Here is a 24,063-nt window from a genome sequence, read left to right as displayed (position 1 = left end):
ACTAGGTGTCGAAATCACCTTGTTCCACAAAAGCTAATTTTTGTAGGTCAATATTCATCATATTTAAGGTGGGTCACCTGTCATTGCTTTGAGCCAATTCACATCTCCATCTTATTAGGTGTAGCTTAATAAGAATACAAAACAGAAATCTAACTACTTGAAAAGCTTGTCGTCATTGTCGTGTGCTAGCTAGCTACCAACACCCATACTTAATGATTCATATTTCATTAGTCAGCAAAAATAAATAAAGAAGAAAAAACAGTAAACTCACGTTTAGATGCTTCTGAATCTTCTATTGTTCCATCTTTCACGCAAACAATATGCATGGTTATCAAACATCCATATCAAATGATTAAGTGTTCACCAACCTTGCTAATCAGAACTGCATGATCTTAACTGCCATGCAAAAACAAACCAAAATAAAAATAAAATCATTTGAGAGTTTCATAGATTTTGTGCCCGAATCATACATATTGAATCTCTGACTAGTATTTCATATAAATCTGTTTTTCTTTTGGAAATTATTTGTATGGCTAGCTAGCTTCAATATGCATGGCGGCCAGCTTCCCATGTCGATTTATTTAAATGAAAATTATTTTGTACATTAACGATGCATGTTGATTTTTAATCTTTTATTATTTTGTAAAGCTCACATTCAAGTTATAAAGGAAGAGTTGATGAAATTTTTAATTTTAAGCTTAATTTGTAACAAACTTCACCACAAATACTATATTTCGACTACTTTATTATAAAGTTGATCAAATGATACGATGCTTTGAGGGATTCCAAAGTTCCAATGCATGGTACTGTTGGTGTTTTGGGAAAACCAAACATTAGAAGCTGTTATTTACTATAGAAAGTCAAAGGACAATAGTGCAAATTACTGATGATATTACCTGACTATCTGCAAACACCTAGATGACAAAAAAAAAAGTCAATAAATCGGATGGTATATGGGTGATCTAACTCATGGATTGGTCCATCTGGACTAAAATAGGTTTGAATGTAATTTCATAGCTGAAGCCATCTCCCTAGTTTTCTCTCCATGCCGTGGAGACAAAAAACTTTACAATGAGTCCGAAACACGGTGCAATATATTATATCATTATACAATTGAAAATAATTTTTTTCTAAATTTCTCTTCAATTATATAATAACATAAAACATATCGTTGCTTGTTCCAAATAGACTGAAAAATCTCTCCTGGTTACCAAAGAGTCCACCAATTTGGATACTTAATACTGTACACGCACTCCAATGCCCTTGCAATCGTATATAGTCTAGAGTGAGAGATTGCAAATTAAGGCGGTCACCAACAATCCAACCCACCGTTTGTTGCCATCCAGAAAGCAGAAAAAAGGGGCGGCCTGGCACAGCATGTTGACGAGCTCAATTTGCATAAGCGTTTAAGGAAGTTTTAATTAGAATATCGCTAGAGTGTAATTTAAGCGATTACAGTTATTTAAATTAAAATACAAACAGTTTCATCTTTTATTATTAAGAAATATATTATAGATGACGAGTTTATGACACTCCACCTAAAATGTTCCCTTCTCAATGCCCTTGTAAAGATGACAAGAAGGAAAAAAAAATTGAAAATAATAGGAGAAACACAAAATTTTGAGGTTAATGCCAACGGTGTGGCTAACCAAATGCTTTTGGTCAACCATCCTTCTCACTCTTTAATCGTGTTCCTATAAATACACGGCAAACCCTTCCTCTTTTCCACAACCTCCTCTGTTTCTGTATCTCTCTTCTCTCGTTCTTCTATCTTTCATTGTCATATCTATCAAAACTTCTCCTACCATCTCTGAAATAGGTCTAGGGTTTATCAAGAAACCATGGTCCTCCTAATGGTTCTTCTCAAACTCACAGACTGGGTTTTGTACCAGCTGCTAGCAAACTCATGCCAAAGAGCTGCAAGAAAAGTGAGAAACTATGGTTCCCTCGTAGGCAATTCTCCTCCTCTCACATCACCGCAAAAACAACCCTTTTCATTTCCCAGTGTCACAAAGTGTAATTTAGAGGGCAGAGAGTATGACAAAATTGCATGTGACATTTTTGGATCTCTTTTGAAATCCCCATCTGTCTTCCCTTACTTTATGCTTGTTGCCTTTGAAGGTGGCAGCATTTTAAGAGCCCTTCTCTTGCTTCTATCATACCCGATTTTGCTGGTTTTCAACAACGAGCACAGATTAAGGGTCATGATTTTCATAACTTTTTGTGGTCTCAGAAAAAAAGATATGGAGAGTGTTGGAAGGGCTGTTTTGCCCAAGTTTTATCTGGAAAATCTCAACCTTCAGGTCTATGAGGTTTTGGCCTCAGCGGGATCTAGGGTTGTCCTCACAAGTGTCCCTAGAGTCATGGTTGAACATTTTCTCAAGGATTATTTGGAAGTTGGTGATGTTTTGGGGACTGAGTTGCACACCATCGGGCATTACTTCACTGGTTTGTTATCCAAGTCTGGTTTTCTTGTGAAGCACAAAGCTCTCAAGAAACATTTTGGAGACAAAAAACCAGATATTGGAATTGGTTCTTTAAGCCTCCAAGATCAACTCTTTACATCCCTCTGCAAGGTATGTAATACTACTTTCAAATTGTTTCCTATTTATCCATGCACTCTCAAGTTTGATTTCTCCTTGCACCTGAAGTTTCAGTTTGATCCTAATATTGCTTGTATAAAAGAAATTATATGTAAATTAGGGGTTTTTGAACATTAATCCTTGCAAAAGATTAAAATTTAAAAAAAAAACCTGGTGCTAGATTAAATCCTTGAGTGTACTTTTATCAAAATTTACATTCAATTTTTGTTATTTAATGTGTATTTTTATTTAATCTCTCCATATTAAATTTTAATTTTATTAATATGCACATATTTAGTTTTTTTTTAATTAGAAATGAATGTAAATGAGAAAATATTAAAAATAATTTGTGATACAAAAATATATAAATACATAAGTGTTCAGAAATGATTGTGCCAAAATATATAAAATTGACTTTTTGTACTGAAATATTTGTACCTACATGATTGTACCGAAATATATTATAATGAACCTAAATGTATGTACCAAAATGTATTATATTGAATTAATGTACCTAAATGTCAATACCGAAAATGTATGTACCTAAATATCAATACCAAAATGTATGTACCTAAATGTATTTACTGAAATATAATAATTGAATTAATGTACCTAAAAGTCGATACTCAAATGTGTGTACCAAAGTGTACGTAACGAAATACATTATATTGACCGAAATGCATTATATTGAATCAATGTAACTACATGTTTGTACCGATGGATATACCAAAATATTCAAATGTATTAATGTACCTAAATAAAGAACATACAAAATTGTTATCGGAATATATATTATAAAAAAATTAGTTGCCTAAATGTAGACATTAAAATATATTATGATGAATGAAATAAAAATTAAATTTAAATGTAATTAATAAATAAAAATAAAAATAAAAGGATAAAATAAAACATCAAAATACAACTAATAAATGATATGATTAAATGTGCTAGGGACTAAAATTGGATTTTAATCTTACATATGGTTATAATCTAAAACTCATCTTTTTTAAGGATTAAAATGAAGTTTTCTAAATAAAAATTGTCATGTATTTTTGCCCACTAATGCTTAATTTATACCTCAGCATTTTTAGGCATAATCTTACACCTAACCCATAACTAGTTAGGTATTATGTCCTATGTATCAAATTTCTGGTTTAGGGTACTTCAGAAGGTTTTGGGATCACAACTACTAATAAGTCACATAGATGCATTAGTAAATCATTTTCACAAATTACATCCTTTTCCCACTTTCCAATTTCCATCATGTAATTTTTATCTAAAATAACCCAAGAAGAATCCCCCCTTCATTCCTTTAATTAATGGGAGATGTTGCACAAATTAATTTAATTTCCTTGTTTGCAAGCATAATATCATTTTGACCTAGATACGGTACATGTATGTATTACCATGCATTTTTATTTGAGCCTACTATGTACATTTATGAAAAGTTAATTAGAACATTATGAGAAATTTTAAAATGTGAAGGCATGATCACACGGCCATTTGGTGTTATTAACCCACATAATTGCAACAGGAAGCCTATGTAGTGAACAAGGAAGACAGCAAGAGTGGTGCAAAATCAGCAATGGCTAGGCACAAGCACCCAAAGCCAGTAATATTTCATGATGGAAGGCTAGCATTCTTGCCTACTCCATCTGCAACCCTAGCCATGTTTTTGTGGCTCCCTATTGGAATAATCCTAGCCATATTCAGGATCTCAGTTGGCATCATCCTCCCCTACGAAATTGCCCTATTTTTGGCCTGCTGGACAGGTGTCAATCTCTCAGTCAAAGGCTGCATAAACTCCACTTCTTCAAATCCACAAAAAACAGGAGTCTTCTATGTTTGCACGCACAGAACCCTACTGGACCCAGTTTTCCTCAGTACAGCCTTACGCAAGCCTTTAACTGCATTCACATACAGCCTGAGCAAAATGTCCGAAATCTTAGCGCCGATCAAGACCGTCCGGTTAACCAGAGACCGAAAACAAGACGGTGAAACCATGGAGAGGCTACTTAGTGAAGGAGATTTGGTCGTTTGCCCTGAAGGAACAACGTGTCGAGAGCCATATTTGCTGAGATTCAGCTCACTCTTTGCAGAACTGGCTGATGAGATTGTGCCAGTGGCTATCAACACAAATGTGAGCATGTTTTATGGCACAACAGCCAGTGGATTAAAATGCTTGGACCCAATTTTCTTCCTGATGAACCCTAGGCCTGCATATTACGTTGAGGTTCTTGGGAAGCTCCCAAAAGAGCTTACTTGTGCTGGGGGGAAGTCTAGCAATGAAGTGGCTAATTACATCCAGAGGAAATTGGCTGATGCTTTGGGTTTTGAGTGCACCTCTCTTACAAGGAGGGATAAGTATTTGATGCTGGCTGGGAATGAAGGAATTGTCCCTGATAATAAGAGAAAGAAGCCTTAATTTTCATATAATTAAGCTTTTTTTTCTTAAAATTCATGGACGGATTTGATTATATTTATTTAGTTTCTTCTTTGTTAAGGTGGTTAGGAAACCATTTTCTTTGATGTTGTATATGGTAATTTTTTGCTAGATACCACTAGTACTGGCAGATTGTTATTTCTTTATTTGAATTCAATTTCTTCTTTTCTTATTACTGTTGTTTTAACCTAATGATATACATATTCCTATCTTTCACGTCCTTTTCTCGAGTAAGGATTATGTGAAATTAACTAATATAATCATGTATCGAAGTAATGGTAAAGAGAAATGTCAGAGAGTTTACATTTTGTAAATTTCATCTCTAATAAAAATGAGACCTACCTGTATTGGCTGATTCTATATCTATTTTCACGTACAGTTACATTTCTTAAAAAAGACGCAAATTAATACAATTCATGTAGAGTACCACAATTCATTTTGTTGAACATGCACTTGATTAATATACATTATTCATACCATGTTTTTGTACCATATTTTCATACCAACTTAGGTGGCATTTGATGTGGACATCCATATAATTTGAATTAATCAGATTTTTAAATTTAGTTCATTATTTAATAAACTAATAATTAAGATAAACTAGTTAATTAAATGATGATTATGGTATATGAGGAGTCTTTCTCCTTCATTTCCTTGGGTTTTGCAAAATTTTCAAATGATATGGTTATTCACATGAGATGCCACCTAAGATGATATAAAAATGTAGTATAAAAATATGGTATGAATAGCATTACTCCAAATAAAATTAAAGGGTGGATTTATTTGACTTTTTCTTAAGATTTAAGTTTTCCTGTCTGCATTGGTATTGAGGAATGTTCTGTGCTTGCAATGAATGAGATTATAAACGCAACAGTCATAAAATTGCAGAGGGCTTATCATAGTAATCATTAATCTTAGGGACGAAGATCTAAAGAAAATAGATGGTACGCATGCACATTGGTCGACACAAGGTTCTCACACGTTTTCTTTTTGTAGTTGAATTAGGTTAGACTGGAAACGTTTGACAATTTGAGATGGTGTTCGAGCTGCTATTTATGTTTTCGTAGTTTACGAGCAATTGAACAACTTGAGCTACTCTATCTGCTAACCATATTATCCTTCTATTCTTTGATTGCATTACAACTTAAACAAGAAATGAAGGAGATGAAATAACAAAATAAAAAGTTAAAAAAAAAAAAAAGTATCGAATTGAAATTGTTATTGTCACACCAAACATTTCATTTTGCATTCTGAACTTTCTATAATTAGAAAAAAAAATACACTTATGAAGAGTGAAGAATTACATTTTTAGAATGCTAATAACAATTCTCTTGATTATATTATATTTTTAAGAAAACTATTTTAATAACCGATGCAATAAATCTATTCTATAAAGTTCCTCCAAAAATTTCTTATCTTATTATTAATCAAGAATTTCGTATCAATTCGATACTTTAGAAAAACATCATGTTAAACTCTAGAATATGGGAAGGGCACCAAATGAATTTGATAAATAATAGTCAATTATAAAATGACGAGCGAAATAGTAAATAGTGATACGAAAGTCGTAGTTGGACTGGTCAAAGAACGTCAAGGCAATAAATCGGGTCAAATGCCCAGGGAAGATACAAAAGATGAACCCAAAAACCAACGGACCCAAACAAACCAAAGTAGGTTGGTCGCCCCTCAAGTAAAAAATAAGGAGGTATACAAGGAAAAAATAGTATGGGAAGTCATTTCAATAAGAAAATTCCCCTAAATACATAACTAGCCATTCTAATTATAAAACTTAATCCTTATATACAAAGAGAGAAAAATTGTTTATCCAATTAGGTCCCAACTGGCAACTGGCCAAACCAAATTATGGACAAGCAATTGACCACACAATGGGAGAGATGGAAACAAAGGTGTCCACGTGTTTCAATCCACTAATGTTTTATCTGTTTGCATCATGCATGGATCAATAATAATGTGACAGCTCAACTATAAATCATGCTACACTATATATTCAACAGGATCTTCAGATTATTTTGGTGAGGATCCTAGGAATTCATAAATCGTATATATTTATCATACATTGTGTGGTTAATTTTTGTCAGGTACTGTTTATATTTAATTTTAAATAAAAATACTTAAAATATTTTTTTATCGTACAATGTATGATAAACAGATATGATTTACGTATTTCTGGGATCCTTACAAAGAGGATCCGCCGGGTATCCAGGTTCCACTATATATAACACCAAGAAGAACAGAAAACAAAACACCCACTGAAATTTAAATCCACCGACTCTCAAAAGCTGTAATTAGAAAATTTATATGATCCACAAAAATATTGCAATGCATGCCTAATGCATCAGCCACCATCCGATCGTGCCACTTGTCCTTCACAGCCCCGTTCAGCCGTTGGATGAAATTGCCCCACCACTTCAGTCTTCAGGGTCCTTGCCCTTCCACCAGAATTTGTCACACTCCGGCTGTTTGGTGCCAGTGACTGTGCCGTAACTTTTCATGTGACCAAATGAGCCTTCAGCCACAATGCTTGCGTACTCCACCATGCCGTCTATAAGCTCCGGTGGAGCGCGGGCCTCGCCGTCCCATATCCAGACACGCATAATGCCACGTGGGATGGCCCAGTCCAATGCATGTTCGGCATGATCCATGATTGAAGGCCTTATTGAAGGAAAAAATGGCCAACTTCTTTGTTGGGCAAGAAGTGGACAATCACTCCAATATCGGTGTACATGTGCTATATAAATTGTTCACCAATGTTAGAGGAAGGCGAGCTCATGCTAGAAATCCTCAAAACGACTTGGTTTACGTGCTTCTTGGGATGATGATCGTCGTTAGAGTAAAAAAGGTGTTCGACGAAATTGCTAGCGTCGAGGATAATGAGGCTTTGTTGTTGGAGATGTAGAGGAGGTCGAAGCGTCGGCAGGCGACAAAGTCTTCGGCATCGTTTACGTTGCTTATGTCAAACCCTTTGGATGCTTCGTGGTCAGGGTCGGTCTAGAGATTTTTTAGGCCCGGGACGACGTAAAAAATAGTGCCCTAACTTCATGTAAGAAAATTATTTATTTTCACACATAAGACATCGAAAAAATTATACTTAGAAAAACATTTCAAACTCAATAATTTAGAAATACAAATTTATTTTGTATTGAGAGAGGGAAACAAAAAAACTTCGGACTTACAAGTAGATAGATGATAAGTTTTGTTTTCCATCTGAACTTTGAATGTGTTTTTGAATAAATCGTGAGGTGTTTTTTCTTATTTACTAACCTTGTCAATATGGGACTAAAAAATAATGATGTTTTCGAGTCTTTAATTGATATGTATTATTAATGAATGGGCACTAAATTAAACATTTTGATGACACGTCATATAATTTGCAAATTTGGTCTACATATTATTCTTTGTTGAAGATTAGACTTGAATTAAAACGAATATTTAAAAATAACAACCCACATAGCTACTAGATAGTAACTAAAAATAAATTAACAACCAAACAAAAATTTGTAAAAATTGAAAAGAATAAACATGCACATAGCATTTCGAACTTAGGACCTCTTGTTAATTTTAAACAACAAAAATCATTGTTTCTAATTAAACTTCTTGATCCTTTAACCAAAATTTATAAATTTATACTCTTATAAAAAGAAATTTGTAAAAAATGGAAAGTAAATAAACACACATGGTGTTTTGAACCCAAGACCTCCTTATTATTTTCAAATGACAAACCACCACCTCTAGTTAAATTTATGTGGCTTTGTACCAAATTTTATTAATTTATACTCTTATAAAAATATATATAAATATACCGCCCTAATAATTTTGGTGCCCCTAATTTTTTTGGGCCTGGACGGTCGCCCTGCCTACACTGGGCCTGGGCCAGCCCTGTTCGTGGTTTGTATAGACTGCGAGTGGTCCGACGAGAGAAAATGAATGAGGATACCACTGTTCGGCGCATTAATAGTATGGTCGTTTTCTGAAATAGGGTTTACTGGTTTTCCATGGATGAGGGGTTGGAAGAGGGATTGTTGGTCCTCCATTGTAGAGAGAAAGTGTAAGAAAGGAAAGGAAAAAGCAAACAAAGTGATTGATGGATAAGAAACGAAGAACCAAGACAGAATAATGAGATGAAGCAAATGTGAGTGGACATTGGTTTGTATATGTTTAGGGGTCCCTCCCATGTGCTCCACATACAATTATATTAAAAGTGGGCAAAGAAAAGAATTACGTATGTACCTAACCTATTTTTGTATCTGATGGAAAAGCAATGAAGGATATGAAGATTATTTGGTATTACGGATTTTTATTTTTGATTCAAGCGATATTGAGCAAGGACAATGAGAATACAGGACCTCAGGTGCATGGATGAATAGTTTTTAGAAAATAGTAATAATCAATGCATTTATTGATCTTTTGTTAATTTTGTGTTTTAATTTTTTGATCAATATTGTGTTTTGTTAATTTGTCAATATAATGATAGCACAATAGGAAGTACAAGATTTATGAGTCCATGACCACACCCCAAAATTTATGTTGCAAAATGAAAAATGGATTGAGGAGTTTGTTGAAGGTGGTTACTGGTGTAGACTCTAGATCAAAGCCCAAACCAGCAAAGGCCGTTAACTATACCATCTTCCAAGTTCCAATAAAAATTTCCATTCCCCTTTACAAATGGTCAAAGATTGTTTCAATATGTATATATGTTGCTGCTCTCAAACTAAACAAAAACCCTTATGGTTGCAGCCCTACACGAATTCATGAGACGCTCTGGACCCGAGACCCGAGGTCCGAGGCGTGACAATCCATCACTTATGCTCTCTTTCTCTCTACCTAGGTCTCTCTCCTCGGTAAGAACCCACTGGCATATCTATTACAAGATTCATCTCAACTTAAAAATAGGCCGTAAAAACACCATCAGACATGCCATGATGTACAAAATATTTTGCAGGCTGGGTGTGTTTGCATCTACTGTTGCTGCTGAGGTGGTAGGGCCTGAAGGGACCGCACCAAACACAGTTGAGCCACTAGTATTTGTTGTGTTCAAGACTGATGAACTTGTGCTGCAGACGCAATGTGAATATACAAATATTAATTTTTATCTTTCTAAATGAAAAAGGTGGTACGAAAACATGAGAGAGTAAATTACCTAGTAGACGGATATTGACAAGACCCTGTACCTGAGAACATTGTAGCAAAACCAGAGATCATTTAGAAGGAAAGAAGAAAAGCGTGCCAATCTTTTTAATTGAAAGCAGGATCTCGGGTGCAAGGATAGATGGTTTTAACAACTTGAGCTACAAGTCTCTTGCAGTATGACATAGAGTTTACAAACGGTAGTATAAAATGGTGACTTACTTGGGTCAGTGCTAGTGATCATAGCAGTTCCACCAAAGTTGCAGCTATTTGGAACTGGTTTCTTCTGATAATAGTTATTGAATGCGTAAGAAGCATGATCCCGGACACTATTTGGGTTGTAACAGCTTCGTCCCGGCTGAATTTCTGAGCAATCAGTGCCACCATGGCCACAAGCATAGTCCAAAGCAACTTGCAATGCCATTTGTGATGCACTTTGGCTAGCAACACACCAACTTGAACCAGTGGATGCAGGTGATGATGGTGTTGTTGTTGTAGGAAATGGGGTCATGCTAGGGGAGGATGTGACAGGGACAGTTGAATCAGCTGGATTTGAATTAGGGTTCACAATTGGTGTTGATGAAGTGGGATTTGTGGTAGTTATTGTAGGAACTGTTGTTATTGGAGTAGTGATGTCCCTTTGGGTGGTGGAAATTAGGGTTTCAGGGAATTTCAGCCCTTTATTTTCTTGGTCTTTTTCTTTGATGTGTCCAATGTTCTTTTCCTTTATTGTCACACTCAAACCTGTACTAGAAAAATCAAAACTAGAGTAAGCTTTACTTTTTTTGTATTCTGCACTTTATGAGCATTGAAAGAATGGTGCCAAATCTGAATTGGGTTGTGGTTCCAGGTTCCAAAATAAAATCAAAACCCTATAAACTATTAGTTTCACAAGCCATCACAACTAGTTGAACAATTGATCCTTAATTTGGAAATAGGGGTAAATAATAAAGTTTTCTGTTTGGACTTTAAAGAAGATAGTAAAAACTGAAAAGTTCAGTGACTTTACTGCTGTTTTCAAAATGCATTCATGTGAATGCTCGAAGGAAATGAAGAAGTAAAAAGGTAACAAAATGGGAAAGGGATCCTCTCCGGATATCTTCCTCTTAATTCATCAAATTAGTGGATCCGTATCATTAAAATTTGATCCAACGGCTGAAGTTATTATAACTTTTAAAGTGAGCCCCTGTTTGTAGCCATTGGATTAAATTTCAATGGCACTGATTATTTGATTTGATGGATTAGAAGGAAGGGATCCGGAGAGAATCGCTTTCCCAAAATGTTTATCTAAGTGAGATGACATCTTTTTCCACTGGGACAGGTTTGGAGCCTATTATTGGATTAGATAATTCACCGTAAGAAAAAAATGAATAAATTTTGTCTAATTTAAAGATAGAAGGTGGATAACTCGTCGAAAAAAAAAAAAACTTTTCCCTTACCATCCTCACAAAATAGTAGGATCAATAGAAATAAGTTTCCTTCATGTCTAATCTCTTATAATCCTCCCAAAATACAAAATTAATCACAATGACCTTCGTACATACCTTAAATTACATGCGTTATCCTATCCAAGCACGAAATTGGATCCACTCCGGACCTTAGTGTCCGGAACCTAGGGATCAATTCATTTGGGCTGCACAAATTCAATAAACGGTCCCTATTAACTCATTTTCTTGGCCCACCACACAAAACCAACGGTTCTGATTTTTTTTACACACCAATCAACGGTCCAGATGATATGATCCCTAAGCTCCAGACCTGTCCAGAGTGGATCCGATTCCTCCAAGCACCACAAGAAATTTAAAATAAATACAAAGTAAAAACTATAAGAGGGAAAATTTAAATTGATCATTAACCATCACGAAAATTTGAAAATAGATAGTACTCTAACCCCCCTACTTTGACTGAGGAAACAAACAAAAGAAAAAGGAGAAAGCATCATGAAAAAAAACTATATCTATAGAAGGGTGAAAAATTAATGGAACTTTTTCATCCACAAAAAGAAAATGTCTAACTTAAAGAAAGAAAAATAATAAACAGAACACAATTGGTAAGCAGCCTTATTTGTAAAGCATTAAATTATGAACAAAGAACAAGGGCCACATTTGAAATGACACAATTCTGAGCTAGGACATTACATATATTCATAAAAATTTCAAATCTCTCAATCCAAACTCTGACCCAGAAAAAGATATTCGAATGCAGACATGGATTATTAGTGAGCCGAAAGTTGATGGGGAAGAGGGGAAGAATATAAATTCACTTGTCAAAGGCAGAAAGAAACAAAGCAAAAAAAGAAAAAGAAGCAAATGGTATTATTACCAAATATATTAATTAACAAAACAGAATGATAGATGCTGTCATAACAAATCATAAATAAGAAAAACCAAATATAAAATTGTAAAGGATGCAACTCAAAGTTCACAACAAGACAAAGGAAGTCACCTGAACAGAAGAAAATACCCAATAGGAGTAACAAGCAGGAGATTAGAGTTACAGGATAAAGAAACCTTCCACCCATTTGGTGCCTTTGCTTACTTCTACTTCTTCTTCTCTTTGATGACTTCTTCTTCTTTTTCTGCTTCTTCTGATCTAATCTAGTTCTACTTTGTTTGTTTGGTTTGAAAGAAAGAATTTTCTTCTTCTTCTCCTTGATGACTTCTTGTTCTTCTGCTTCTTCTGATCTAATCTAGTTCTACTTTGTTTGTTTGGTTTGAAAGAAAGAAGGAAAGAAAGAGGAGCAAATAATACTTAAACTAGAGAAGATCAATGATGTTGTTGCAAAGAAGAGGTCTTTGTACCCTTTGTCTCAATTGTCATACCCTTAAAAAATATTTTTACACACACACACACACACATATATAGTGTAAGTGAGAGGTGTAGGTATAGGGAGGTGGAACCGGGGGAGGGAGGGAGGGGTGGAAAAAGGAGGCAAAAGGTAGGGCAGAGAAGAAGGTTGAGGAAAAAGGAAAAGAGAGGGGAGAGGAATTGTTTGGAATTTAGTTTTGGGTTTGTGGGCTGTTAAGTGATGATTGTAATGATGGTGGTGATGTGTGCATTTTGCCCTTCTCCTTTTTCTCTGCCTCTTCTTTTTGAAGTTTGACACCATTTAATCTGAGTAACCATCAACCAACCGACCAACATTTCAGCCTTGCAGGTGTGGTGTTGTAGAACATGTCTTCTAAATTAAAAGATATAACTATCTAGTATGGATGTACCAATCATATGTTTTTTTTTTTTTTTGGTGGTTGGGATGATTTTTTATTTTTTTTTAAAGCTTTTTGGTTTGGGTTACCACGGGAAAAACATCTTGAAAATAGCATAAAATTTCATACATATAATTTTACGGTTGATCGGACACAATATATTCTATTTATCTATATACTAAAACACATGATTAAAATTCGTAGGACTCATGTAAATACATCATCAAACTCACAAAAATAAAAACCTTTGTTCTTCTAAATAGTGTAGAGAAAATGTTACCTTAAATAACGATCTAACTAGCCTTTATTTATCGTTTCAGTTACAAAATATATGTGTGTGTTTTATGGATCTTTATGTGGGGCTGAATTGGTGAAATAAGTCCTTAAAGTGGACGGTCTAAAATCCTATCCTATGGCTTGCACTTTTGACCAATTGGATTCGAAATATACCTATGTGGATTAATTTATTAATCCAAAGTTTTAGCTTTATGCTTTGGTTCCAAATAAAGGCCGTTCTTGATTGTTACCACCATAATCCCCATTTGTGCATGGGTGGTGGGAATGTCTTTGATTGAGACTATTATGTATAAAATTACTGGAGGCTAAGATCTTATTAGTCTTTAATCATGCTATAAGCAGCCTATGATAAGTATGTTTATCGACAAATCTTGTATTTGTGTGCCTAAATCTTTGACAATGATCCTAATACCTTGCACAAAGGTCAAGCTTTACCGTAGTGCAGGTCATGTTAAGCAAAAGCAACACTTGCAAGGGACGTTTTCTGTTTACTTTGCCATAAGCAAACTAGAAAGAAACCATCGTGGGTGGCATATGAGTTTAGTAAGAGAGTAATGACGTTTTTAGACTTAAAAATCTAAATATACGTTTATGTTGTTACACCGTAAATTTAGATTAGATATTTTGTCAAAAATAACTTAAGTCAAATTTTAGAGACAGTCTAATGACCCATTACTAATCAACATTAATGTTACTCTCAATTTAATCACGTGTCCTCCAATACATGTGGGTTTTTTTTTTAATTTTTTTATCAAAAGGCTACGATAAAGTTAGTAGTGAAATCATTCGGTATAAAATAAATTTATCTTCAGAAAGTTTCTAATGTGAGACTAAATTTAACTTCATAAGATTTTCGATGGGAGACATTGCTTCAACAAATCAACGGTTTGAATTCACGACTATGACAATATAAGCATTATATTCCCCCAAGAGGATTGGGTACAACTCAAAAACAGAAAACAAGAGCCACAAGAAATATGACACCATGCTGTTGCTCTTTCACTACTTCTGCCTCCATATCCAAATTCATCTCAGAAAATCCACACCTCTCCATGCTAGAAAACCAATGCACCTCCATGAAAGACCTCCAAAAAATCCACGCCCACCTCCTCAAAACTGGCCTAACCAAGGACACGGTCGTCGCCAGCCGGCTTCTGGCCTTCTCTGCCTCCCGAGCCGGAGACATCAACTATGCCTACATGGTTTTCAGACGCATAAAAAAGCCAAACCCCTTCATTTGGAACACCATCATTAGAGGCTTCTCCGAAAGCCAAAACCCGAAAACTGCAGTCTCTCTTTTCATTGAAATGCTGGTAGCTTCAGAAATTGAGCCACAGAGATTGACTTACCCTTCAGTTTTCAAGGCTTATTCTCAAGTTGGCCTTGCCAAAGACGGAGCTCAGCTTCATGGAAGAGTTATAAAGTTGGGTATCGAAAGTGATGAATTTACGCGAAACACGATTATACACATGTATGCAAATTGTGGGTTTCTGAGTGAAGCAAGAAAACTGTTTGATGAGGACTTGGAATGTGACAATGTTGCATGGAATTCTATGATCATGGGCCTTTTCAAATGTGGTGAAGTGAGTGAATCCAAGAGGCTGTTTGATAAGATGCCTTCGAGGGATTCAGTTTCTTGGAATTCGATGACTAGCGGATTTGTTAGGAATGGGAAGTATGCAGAGGCATTGGAGCTTTTTGGTGAAATGCAGAAGGAGAGGATTAGGCCTAGTGAGTTTACAATGGTGAGCTTGTTGAATGCTTCTGCTCAGTTGGGAGCAATTGGACAAGGGGAGTGGATTCATGAATACATAAAGAAAAATGGGATTGAAATGAATGGAATTGTTGTCACGGCGATTACAAACATGTACTGCAAATGCGGAAGCATCGAAAAGGCTCTTCGTGTTTTTGAGGCTGCCCCGAATAAAGGGTTGTCCTGTTGGAACACCATGATCATGGGCCTGGCCGTTAATGGTTGCGAGGGGGAAGCAATTGAGCTGTTCTCGAGGCTTGAAACTTCAAATTTTATACCGGATGGTGTCAGTTTTCTTGGGGTCCTAACAGCGTGTAATCATTCGGGGAAGGTGGAGAAAGCAAGGGATTATCTCTCGAAAATGACACGAAGTTATAAGATTGAACCTTCGATAAAGCACTATAGTTGCATGGTTAATGTGTTAGGCAGGGCAGGACTTCTTGAAGAAGCAGAAGAGCTTATAGATAACATGCCGGTAAAAGCAGATGCCATTATTTGGGGGTCATTGCTCTCATCTTGTAGGAAGCACAGTAACATTGAGATGGCAAAACGAGCAGCAAAGCGTGTGATCGAATTGGACCCAAACGACAGCTGCGGTTATGTTCTTATGTCAAATGTCTATGCTGCCTCTAGTCGGTTTCAGGAAGCGATGAAGGAGAGGCTATCGATGAAGGAACAGAAGATAGAGAAAGAACCGGGGTGTAGTTTGATCGAAGTGGACGGAGAGGTTCATGAGTTTATAGCCGGTGGAAGGCTACATCACAAAGCCCCAGAGATCTATTCTCTGTTGGATGAGTTGGGGTTTATGATTCCCGAAATGGGGTGGGTTACGATGCTTTAGCATCAAACTATCATTTGCAGAAGATTGTGCGTTTTTCAGAAACCGAATTTGTGCACAAAGTAAAGGCATAGAACAGAAGTGAAGTAGATCAACTGTATTTTATATAGCTGCTCTTGCAGTGGTTACATGATTTATATATTCAATGTAGGTCACATGAAAGCAAGCAGTAATAAAGGAATTCGAAACTCTTTCGATATAGCTTAATGCTACTGGAGAGATGACGTATCTCCAGAATATTAATCACCACTTACTGATACAGACATTGATTTCTTGCAACTCAAGTTTTTGACATAGTTCGGCCGGATCCCCAGGAGTACACCTCAGGAGGGACATTACCATTAGTGATCAGGTTCTGAGGAAGTCCATATAAATCCGAGATGTCCACGTGGTGGTGGCGGCCGTTTTGGTGGTGCTGATTTTGCAAAGCCGCAGCAACTTCCTCTTCATCCTGTGGCAGGCGATCAAAAGTGGCGTTCATGAACGAAGCAGCCATGATCACCACAGGGCCCGAAGCAATGAGCGCACCGACCACACCCCCTCCCATAACCTGCCCCTGAGCCCCTGCAAGATATATGGTTAGACCTGTGATCCCTGGAGGGGCTGGCGGGGGTAGGATTGACCCGAGCAATGAGAGGATTTCAAACCGGCCATGGAGGGTCACGATAGCGCCAGATGAAGCTGGTTGTCGCAGTGTGACATTGGTCACACAGCCACTTCCACTCAATATGCAAATGCCCCTCTGCTTCCTCCTTGCAAAGTTGGTTAAACTCTCACTCACATCACAGCCAGAACTTACCTCCATTGCATGAGCACGAAGCGCATTAGCGCTGTCGCGGGTGACTATGATGGGCGGCTTCGGCTTGTTCTTCGAACCTGCTGGCCTCCCACGTGGCCGGCGAAGAGTCTCCCCCGCAGGAACCGGTGCCACTTCCTTAGGCAACTTGGGTGCCATTGGCATTGCATCAATCCCAGGCCTGTGGTGACTGTTGCTTTTATCGGCATCTTGTCTCCGATCAATTACAGTTTTCGACACAACGGAAGGAGCCACCAGATCTGCACCTCCTGCCATTAGCGAACCCGTTCAAGCACGCAGTCTTTGCAGTCACAAGAGATTCACCAGAAGATGTGTTCAGAACGTGTGAATAAATAGCAACATTTCTACCAATAGTTTTATGAAGCAAACCAAAAAGAATGATCCAGAATTAGGAGAAGATTAAGTGACACCATGCACAAAATTAAGCACTAATTATATCACAACGGTAATATCACTCTCACTGCCTACCTCCCAACTGACTTTTCCAACACTTACATGTAATATATTTAAGCACAAATCTACCAACTCAATCTTTTCATAAGATATCCACCGGAGAAAACAGGTAAAGCGAGAATTCCGTCGAGCTTTTAAGCCTTCTTCAGTAGTAGAAACAAAAATTGCAAGTTATCGCATTGAATGTAGAATTCATGCCCCAACACAGTTTCGTAAGATGCATCGTCGAGGCACAAGGCAAAAAACGATAACTTCCCCGTTTAGAGTATGTACAATTGGACAGCCAGACAGAACCCCCGTAGATTCTGAACTAAAGTGACACCCTAATTTGGCAACTCCAAACTCACTACAAGCCCCATTGCAGAAAACAAAAAATGAAAGAAAAATGAGAGGGAAAACTTTCTACTAGTAGGTCCCCTGCCAAATCTGGTGCAACTGCTGAGGTGACAGGTCTTGGAAACCTCCTAAGCCTAAATCATTGAGGCGTTGCCGCTGAAGTTCTTGTGTTACGTCCACTTGGGAATGATAGAAATCCGGGTGTCCTCGATAACTCTGCAACTGGGACGGCAGCTGTCCAGCCTGCCCTTGTCGATATCCTGCATGCTGTTGATTCTGCCCAAGTAAGTTGTTAAATGCACTGTCTGGAACGGAAGGCAATGTTCTTGAACTCTGGAATCCACGGAAAACAGAAACTTTATAGTGGAGAAATGAAAATCATAGACACGGCGGCCAATCATCAGAAATCAGTATCCGAAACAGTGAATATCAAATCAGAAGTCATGCTGAACTACTGCTCTGAAGCACATTACAAGTAATAAGATGCACAAACACAAATTGCGCCTAACTACTTCTATGTGTAAATCTCTACCTGATAAAGAGCGGTTAAATGGTTTCCATCCTTGTACTGAGGGCGGAAAACATCATCATAGTCAGCTATGCTGCCGGGAGTAGCAGATGCATTATGCAAGAAACTCCCGTGATTGTTATTAGAGGCCCCAAAACTTCCACGACCAGCAGCAGCAGCAGACGTAGGCAATCTGCTTACTGAGGCTCCACTTCTATGCTGAGGGAAGTTGTATTCCATGCTAGCCCCTGACTGATGGAATGCACTACCACCTAGATATTCTTGCTGCAAATTTGATGGCATAGGCGAGTAGTTCTGAGCCTGAGGCATGGAAGGGTACCCAATAATGTTTGCTAACTGTTCGTAAGAATGGGTAGGTTGAGCATATGAACGGGCTGCATGGCGCTGAGGAAGTACAGAAGACACCTCAGACAACGGTACAGCGCCTGGTCTCAGAGCCTGTATGGTTTAATGCGACGGATATCGGCAAACACTGCCTTATTTCATTTATTCCATAATAATAATAATAATTTGCATGTGGGCATCAAATTCAAGAGGGGTTTAATGCACTGAACGATGTGGGGTCACCCATCACTTACCTCGGACATGGAACTAGTTGGGTTCTTTACGGATGAAACTACACTGTTGTATCTTGAAGGCACAGATGGCTTCACCAAAAACTGTTGGAATGACTCCAATAGATCACTTCGTATAGAATCTGAATATGCCTGCGGAATTTTTTTTCCAGAGGGGGGGAGAGAGAGAGAACAACAAGAATACAAGGAAATCAGGCCACATACATAATCACAATGTTCAAAACCCTGAAAGAAAATAAAAATTAGACAAGACTGGCAACACCAATGAAGACGGCAAAAGAGATATCGGATAATAGATGATGATGATGGATAGAGAACAAATCTATCAGGGATTAGCTATAACACCAGAAATGCCCTTTCTTGAAAACATACTCAGATTCAACTAGAAATTCCATCAAAGGAGTAGGCAAATCAGCAGAGCAGTTACAAGTAGGGATTGCTACACCAACAGACAGTAGATGTGCATATTTTCCAACATGATTTTTCTTAATGTGTACAGTGTAACACATGAAAATGCTCAGAAAACCACGGTACCATGAAAAGTGTAATAAATTTGTTAAGCCAACTCCATGAACAGAAAATCATTAATGTTGTATACAGATCAACATTCCATAGCATAGAAACAAGTCTTGGTTAAAAACTAAACCAATTAGAATCATCAACATTTGGCAATATTGTATACAAGTAACTACTCATAAAATTCAGTCAAAAAATGAACACTTTCCATGATTCAGCAGCAAACAAATCCTCCTTATAAGTTGGGCATAAAAGAATGCAGAAAGTTAAGAAATATAACTCTTACCATATTGTTTTGAAGAGGAATATTTCTGAATTCAGGATCTGCCTTTGCAAAAGGCAATCCAGGAGTTGCTCTTTCAATGTTCTCAGAATTAAAATTACGTAGTGATGAGGTAGAGCTGTCTCTATGTCCATGGGTTGCTTCAAGGATATCCTGTTTTATCAGATCTGGCTGTGAAGGTACTGGAAAATCATAATTTTTAGCACCTATGCTTGCTCTCCCAGTATTATACATGTATCCAAGAAGTTCGTCATGATTGTACCCTGAATTTCTGAACAGGAAAAAAAATTCAAAAATTTAAGAGACATTACAACTATATGATAGATTTGAACTAAGTGAAAAACTCATACCTTGTATCCAAGCGCCCGGCTGAGAAAACATCAACTCCTGCTTCTCCTGCAGAAGATCCTCCCAAGTCATTTTTCACGGAATTAGATGGCTTGCTGGATAATGCAGAACTTTGAGACGGTCTAAAGGTGCCAAAACTCAAATGCGAACAATCGGCAGCCAATTCTTGCAAATTATTTGGAAGGACTACTGCACAATTATCTTGATCTTCCTCCTTTCTTAAATTCAGTTGTTGCATTCTAATAGTAGCTGATACCACAGAAACATCATTAGAGGCAGAATGATTTGGATATGGTGCATTTGAATCAATAACAGTTCCTGGAAATACACAAAAGTAATGAACAAGAAAGACAATAAGAAAGGGTAGCATAAACTTCTTACCGGATGGCGACAATAATAAGATTTCAGAATCAAAACTACTTTCTTTCAAACAGTTAGCCATATGATATGGAGGTAAAGCAACCTTTCACCGCCAGAACAATCACAAACCCTTCATCAAAGACATTTCAGTTTCATAAACAAAATCCAAACCTAAGCACCATTGTTTTCAGTTTCAAAATACCACATTTTAGGTTGAGGACTAGGAGGGAAGATAACATCAACAACTCCACAAATCTAGTCCGAACAGAGTTTAGATGCATAAAAAAAGTATCAGGACTTCAAAATGAAACAAAATATTTTGCAAAAAAAAAGTCAATTGGCTACTCAAGCACATTTAGACTATTCTCAAGCAACTTCCTCTATTATTACCAATTTTAGTGAAGGTTAAAGGACAAAGTGCTAGGAGCAATTTTTACCATGCAAAAAAAAAAATAAGTATTAGTATGTCAACAAATAAAAGTAACAGATAAACTTGAGCTTATACCAGTCACAAAACTTTCATAACATAGAAAAGAACTAAACGTGAAATTCTAAAAGCAGCCAAAGAAGGTTAAACTGACAAAAATGAGACACAGAAATGTAGAGACGTGTTTCATTCAGCTGAAGACGATAGATCTAACAATTCAAACAACCATGGATGTAACCAACACAATAACAACCATAATGTTTTTATATGTTATCCATTACAATACAATGATCTGGATTGATATAGATTCTAGCATCATGAATGTCATTAGCAATGATCTCTTATATCGTATGTGTAATTGAGTAAACGATCATCCCAAATACGTATATAACACAAAAATAATTACCTTTTCCATCCTCATATGCAGACCTACGAGATTCGTCGGAACTAGAATTGGAAGACAAATCATCAACATAATATGATTTTCCACCGGAACCATCCACCATCTTCTGTCTACTGGAAGCAAAAGCAATACAGTCTGAACTAAGACTTTCGCTACTAATATTCCCCTCTGATAGTTGGACCTTATGTGACTGGTAATCCCTTGGCACATTGGATTCATTGATATAAAACTTAGATTGATTTGCATTTAAAGCTGATGACCTATTTACAGCTGTTGGATGCTCAATCACAGGCCATTCATCATGGAAATCGTTCTGTCCAGCACTATCACCAGTTTTATGTATTATCTCTGACACACGAGGATTATGAAAGTGCATATATTGGTGCATCTCTGTTTGGGAAGATTCAACGTGGCTATTACATGAATTTGTAGAAAATGCATCCTGATGCAAAGATGTATCAGATAAAATACGTGAGCCCATGCTAGGTGGTCTACCCATCTTAACAATGTCGGCCATTGAAAGATTCCCCAAGCTGGTTCCGGAAGTAGATTGATTTCCCGTAGAAGGTTGTAGAGATACACAGACTGCATCACCTGGCCTTATTGAAGTACTAAAAGATTCACTGCAGCAGATATTGAACGATGACTTGCATGAGTATTGAGTAATAAAAAGTACATAAGAAGATCTGACTAATCTGAATAACTGTTTCTGATTCTAGTTCTTTCATCAGTTACTTTAATAATAGAAGGGTATTATGATATTAATAAAACAATAAAAGAAAACAAGGAAACCTGCCCTGTTCAAACCACTGAACTAAACAACTTGAGGGAAAAAAGACAGCTCCACTCTGTCCCTTCCCCTTCCCCCCCCCTCTCCTATCCTTTCACATTTCTCCACCTTTGCTTTACTTACTAATATTCTAATACCCATCCCTCGTACATGCATAGTTATGGAAGTAAACTATCCTGAATCAACAAATGCAAAATTGCTCGGGAAAATGTACGGCTCATGCATGATGTCACCCCCACAGCTAATTTCATATAAGAAACAGATGACACTAAAACTTCAGTTTAAACTTACCGCTGAGATGAAGGTTGCTGGCTTGTGGCTCCTCCTGTAAAGTGAGAAGCTGGAGTATGAGGTGAAACAAACCCATTCTGTCCCTTATAAGCAGCTTTACCGGGCTCTAACAAAAGGAAAACAAGCAGTTCACAATTAAAAACATGTGATACTAAAATACACAGCAATGCTACTCATACAAGAACTAGATAGTGATTTTACACAATAAGATCAACATACCATTGGAACCAGTTTGAGTTGATCCACACCATCCACCAGTATGCTCATTACTACCTTTGGCACCACGATTTGAACCTGCGCTGTGAACTCGTGGCTTGGAGTCTTGTGTCTCCTTTATCTGGGATTTTTAAAATACCATGACATAACAAGATAAAATATAAAGTACAAAAAGAAATAAATGATGTAACCACTGAAAAAAGGGAGCGCATTTTAGCAAGGGTACCTCTTTCCTTCTTTCACGTTTGCTCTTGACTTCATGAAAAGTATCTACACATTTGGAGAATACTAAATCAAAGATGACTTAAAGAGATTATTAGATAGCGGAAGAAAATACCATCGATTAAACAAAACTTAAATGCAACACACTAAAGAGAAACAGAAAATAAGACATCTTATATAACAATCATATTAGCATATATATATAATATGTATATAATGCGGATAGCTATGGCCACCTTACTAAATCAATATTGAATAAGCAACCGCCTAGATTTTCTTTAAATCGCCATCGAAAATGCAATGCTTAATAAATTTCTGTCTTTGAAATAAAAATTGTTATCTTCTATCATCTCTAAAAGGTCGTACCCAGTGCACAAGGCTCCCGCTTTACGCAGGGTCTGGGAGGGTCTACATATCAGCACTCTTAGCAATCAGCCAGTAAGTAGTACAATACAAATTAGATCATCCTAATGCATTGCTTGGATGAAGAAAAATGTAAACCAAAACGTCTAACAATGCCATTATAAATTTGTTTAAAATTTTGGTTAAATATCAAAACAAGCAAGGTTAGTCAACCCTGTGCAACCAATTTGCTCCGGAAAAATCAAATCTTCTAAATTTTCCCGGAAACAAAAAATCAAACTTCTAATTTTCCCGGCAATAAACCCAAAATTTCACAACATTCATAACTTTAAATTTGGTTTATCTCCTCCTACGGTTTCTCGGCATCCAAACAAAAAATTACTAAATAAAGCCTACATTTTTCATTCTTTCCCCAAACCTAAAACATCCAAATTTGATTTATAATAAATAGGACCGAGAAATAAAAAGGTGGTGGCGCAGCATAAAAACCTAAAGAGAGCAGGCGCTGAACGGCGTCGTTCGGGTCCATATTGCACTCTTTAAGCACCGAGTAGATCTCAGGCTCCGGACAGTTAACAATCTCCTTCAGGCTCTGTATAATCTTATTCGTCATCGGCGGAAACTGCGCCGCCGCTGCCGCCACTCCATTCTTCGTCTCGCTCCCCATCCCTCTCTCTCCTAAAAAATATAATCGGAGAAAAAAATTTCCCAGGAAAAAACTTTCTTTGCGGCTAGAGATTTTCCGATCAGCCAAACAGAAAACCAAAACCCTCAGTCTCTCACTCCTCTCTCTTTCTCTCTCTCTCTCTCTCTCTCTCTAAATCTCCCAAAACGACATTACAAAATCCTCTCTCTATCGTTTGCCTTTTA

At 37.0% G+C, this 24,063-nt stretch overlaps 5 protein-coding genes across 10 annotated transcripts in view; 2 read left to right on the top strand and 3 right to left on the bottom strand.

The window, feature by feature from the left end:
- LOC126582468 (glucan endo-1,3-beta-glucosidase 12-like) overlaps positions 1-13,009 on the bottom strand; it is a 28,604-nt gene extending 15,595 nt beyond the window's left edge. Inside the window, exons 1-5 of one of the 5 annotated variants that reach the window (XM_050246630.1) lie at positions 12,844-13,009; positions 12,616-12,745; positions 10,393-10,914; positions 10,184-10,214; positions 9,678-10,097 (exon numbers count right to left, since the gene is read on the bottom strand). In XM_050246630.1, the coding sequence (XP_050102587.1) occupies positions 9,917-10,097; positions 10,184-10,214; positions 10,393-10,914; positions 12,616-12,691 (810 nt within the window). In that variant the 5' untranslated portion in view covers positions 12,692-12,745; positions 12,844-13,009 and the 3' untranslated portion in view covers positions 9,678-9,916. Of the gene's footprint in view, positions 1-9,677; positions 10,098-10,183; positions 10,215-10,392; positions 10,915-12,615 lie in introns of those variants that run through there. The other 4 variants (XM_050246626.1, XM_050246627.1, XM_050246629.1 and 1 more) reach the window with 4 other exon arrangements.
- Positions 1,721-5,236, top strand: LOC126582461 (glycerol-3-phosphate acyltransferase 1-like). Its single transcript, XM_050246617.1, has 2 exons — positions 1,721-2,576; positions 4,117-5,236. Exons 1-2 carry the CDS (start codon positions 1,842-1,844, stop codon positions 5,005-5,007), a joined length of 1,626 nt encoding a protein of 541 aa, XP_050102574.1. The 5' UTR covers positions 1,721-1,841; the 3' UTR covers positions 5,008-5,236.
- A 1,580-nt stretch (positions 13,010-14,589) lies between the features above and the next one.
- On the top strand, positions 14,590-16,463 carry LOC126582462 (pentatricopeptide repeat-containing protein At2g42920, chloroplastic-like). The gene has a single exon (XM_050246618.1). It carries the CDS (start codon positions 14,651-14,653, stop codon positions 16,265-16,267), a length of 1,617 nt encoding a protein of 538 aa, XP_050102575.1. The 5' UTR covers positions 14,590-14,650; the 3' UTR covers positions 16,268-16,463.
- LOC126582470 (AT-hook motif nuclear-localized protein 16-like) lies at positions 16,347-17,343 on the bottom strand. The gene has a single exon (XM_050246634.1). The coding sequence runs from the start codon at positions 17,334-17,336 to the stop codon at positions 16,545-16,547; it is 792 nt and encodes a 263-aa protein (XP_050102591.1). The 5' UTR covers positions 17,337-17,343; the 3' UTR covers positions 16,347-16,544.
- Positions 17,344-17,686: 343 nt separating this feature from the next.
- Positions 17,687-24,063, bottom strand: LOC126582457 (uncharacterized). 2 transcript variants are annotated; one of them, XM_050246613.1, is made up of 10 exons: positions 23,683-24,063; positions 22,835-22,878; positions 22,612-22,729; positions 22,393-22,498; positions 21,315-21,934; positions 20,124-20,370; positions 19,777-20,044; positions 18,978-19,106; positions 18,403-18,837; positions 17,687-18,203 (listed from the first exon to the last, which is right to left on the bottom strand). In XM_050246613.1, the coding sequence occupies exons 1-10, from the start codon at positions 23,858-23,860 to the stop codon at positions 17,940-17,942; spliced, it is 2,409 nt and encodes an 802-aa protein (XP_050102570.1). In that variant the 5' UTR covers positions 23,861-24,063; the 3' UTR covers positions 17,687-17,939. The 2 variants fall into 2 exon arrangements, with proteins under 2 accessions (XP_050102570.1, XP_050102569.1); XM_050246612.1 differs by having other exon boundaries at positions 20,124-20,439; positions 23,683-24,062.

The sequence above is a fragment of the Malus sylvestris genome, chromosome 9 (assembly GCF_916048215.2).
Source record: "Malus sylvestris chromosome 9, drMalSylv7.2, whole genome shotgun sequence".
Lineage (NCBI taxonomy): Eukaryota > Viridiplantae > Streptophyta > Magnoliopsida > Rosales > Rosaceae > Malus > Malus sylvestris.
Note: the sequence above shows the minus strand (reverse complement) of the source record. Positions and strands in the feature narration are given on the sequence as shown.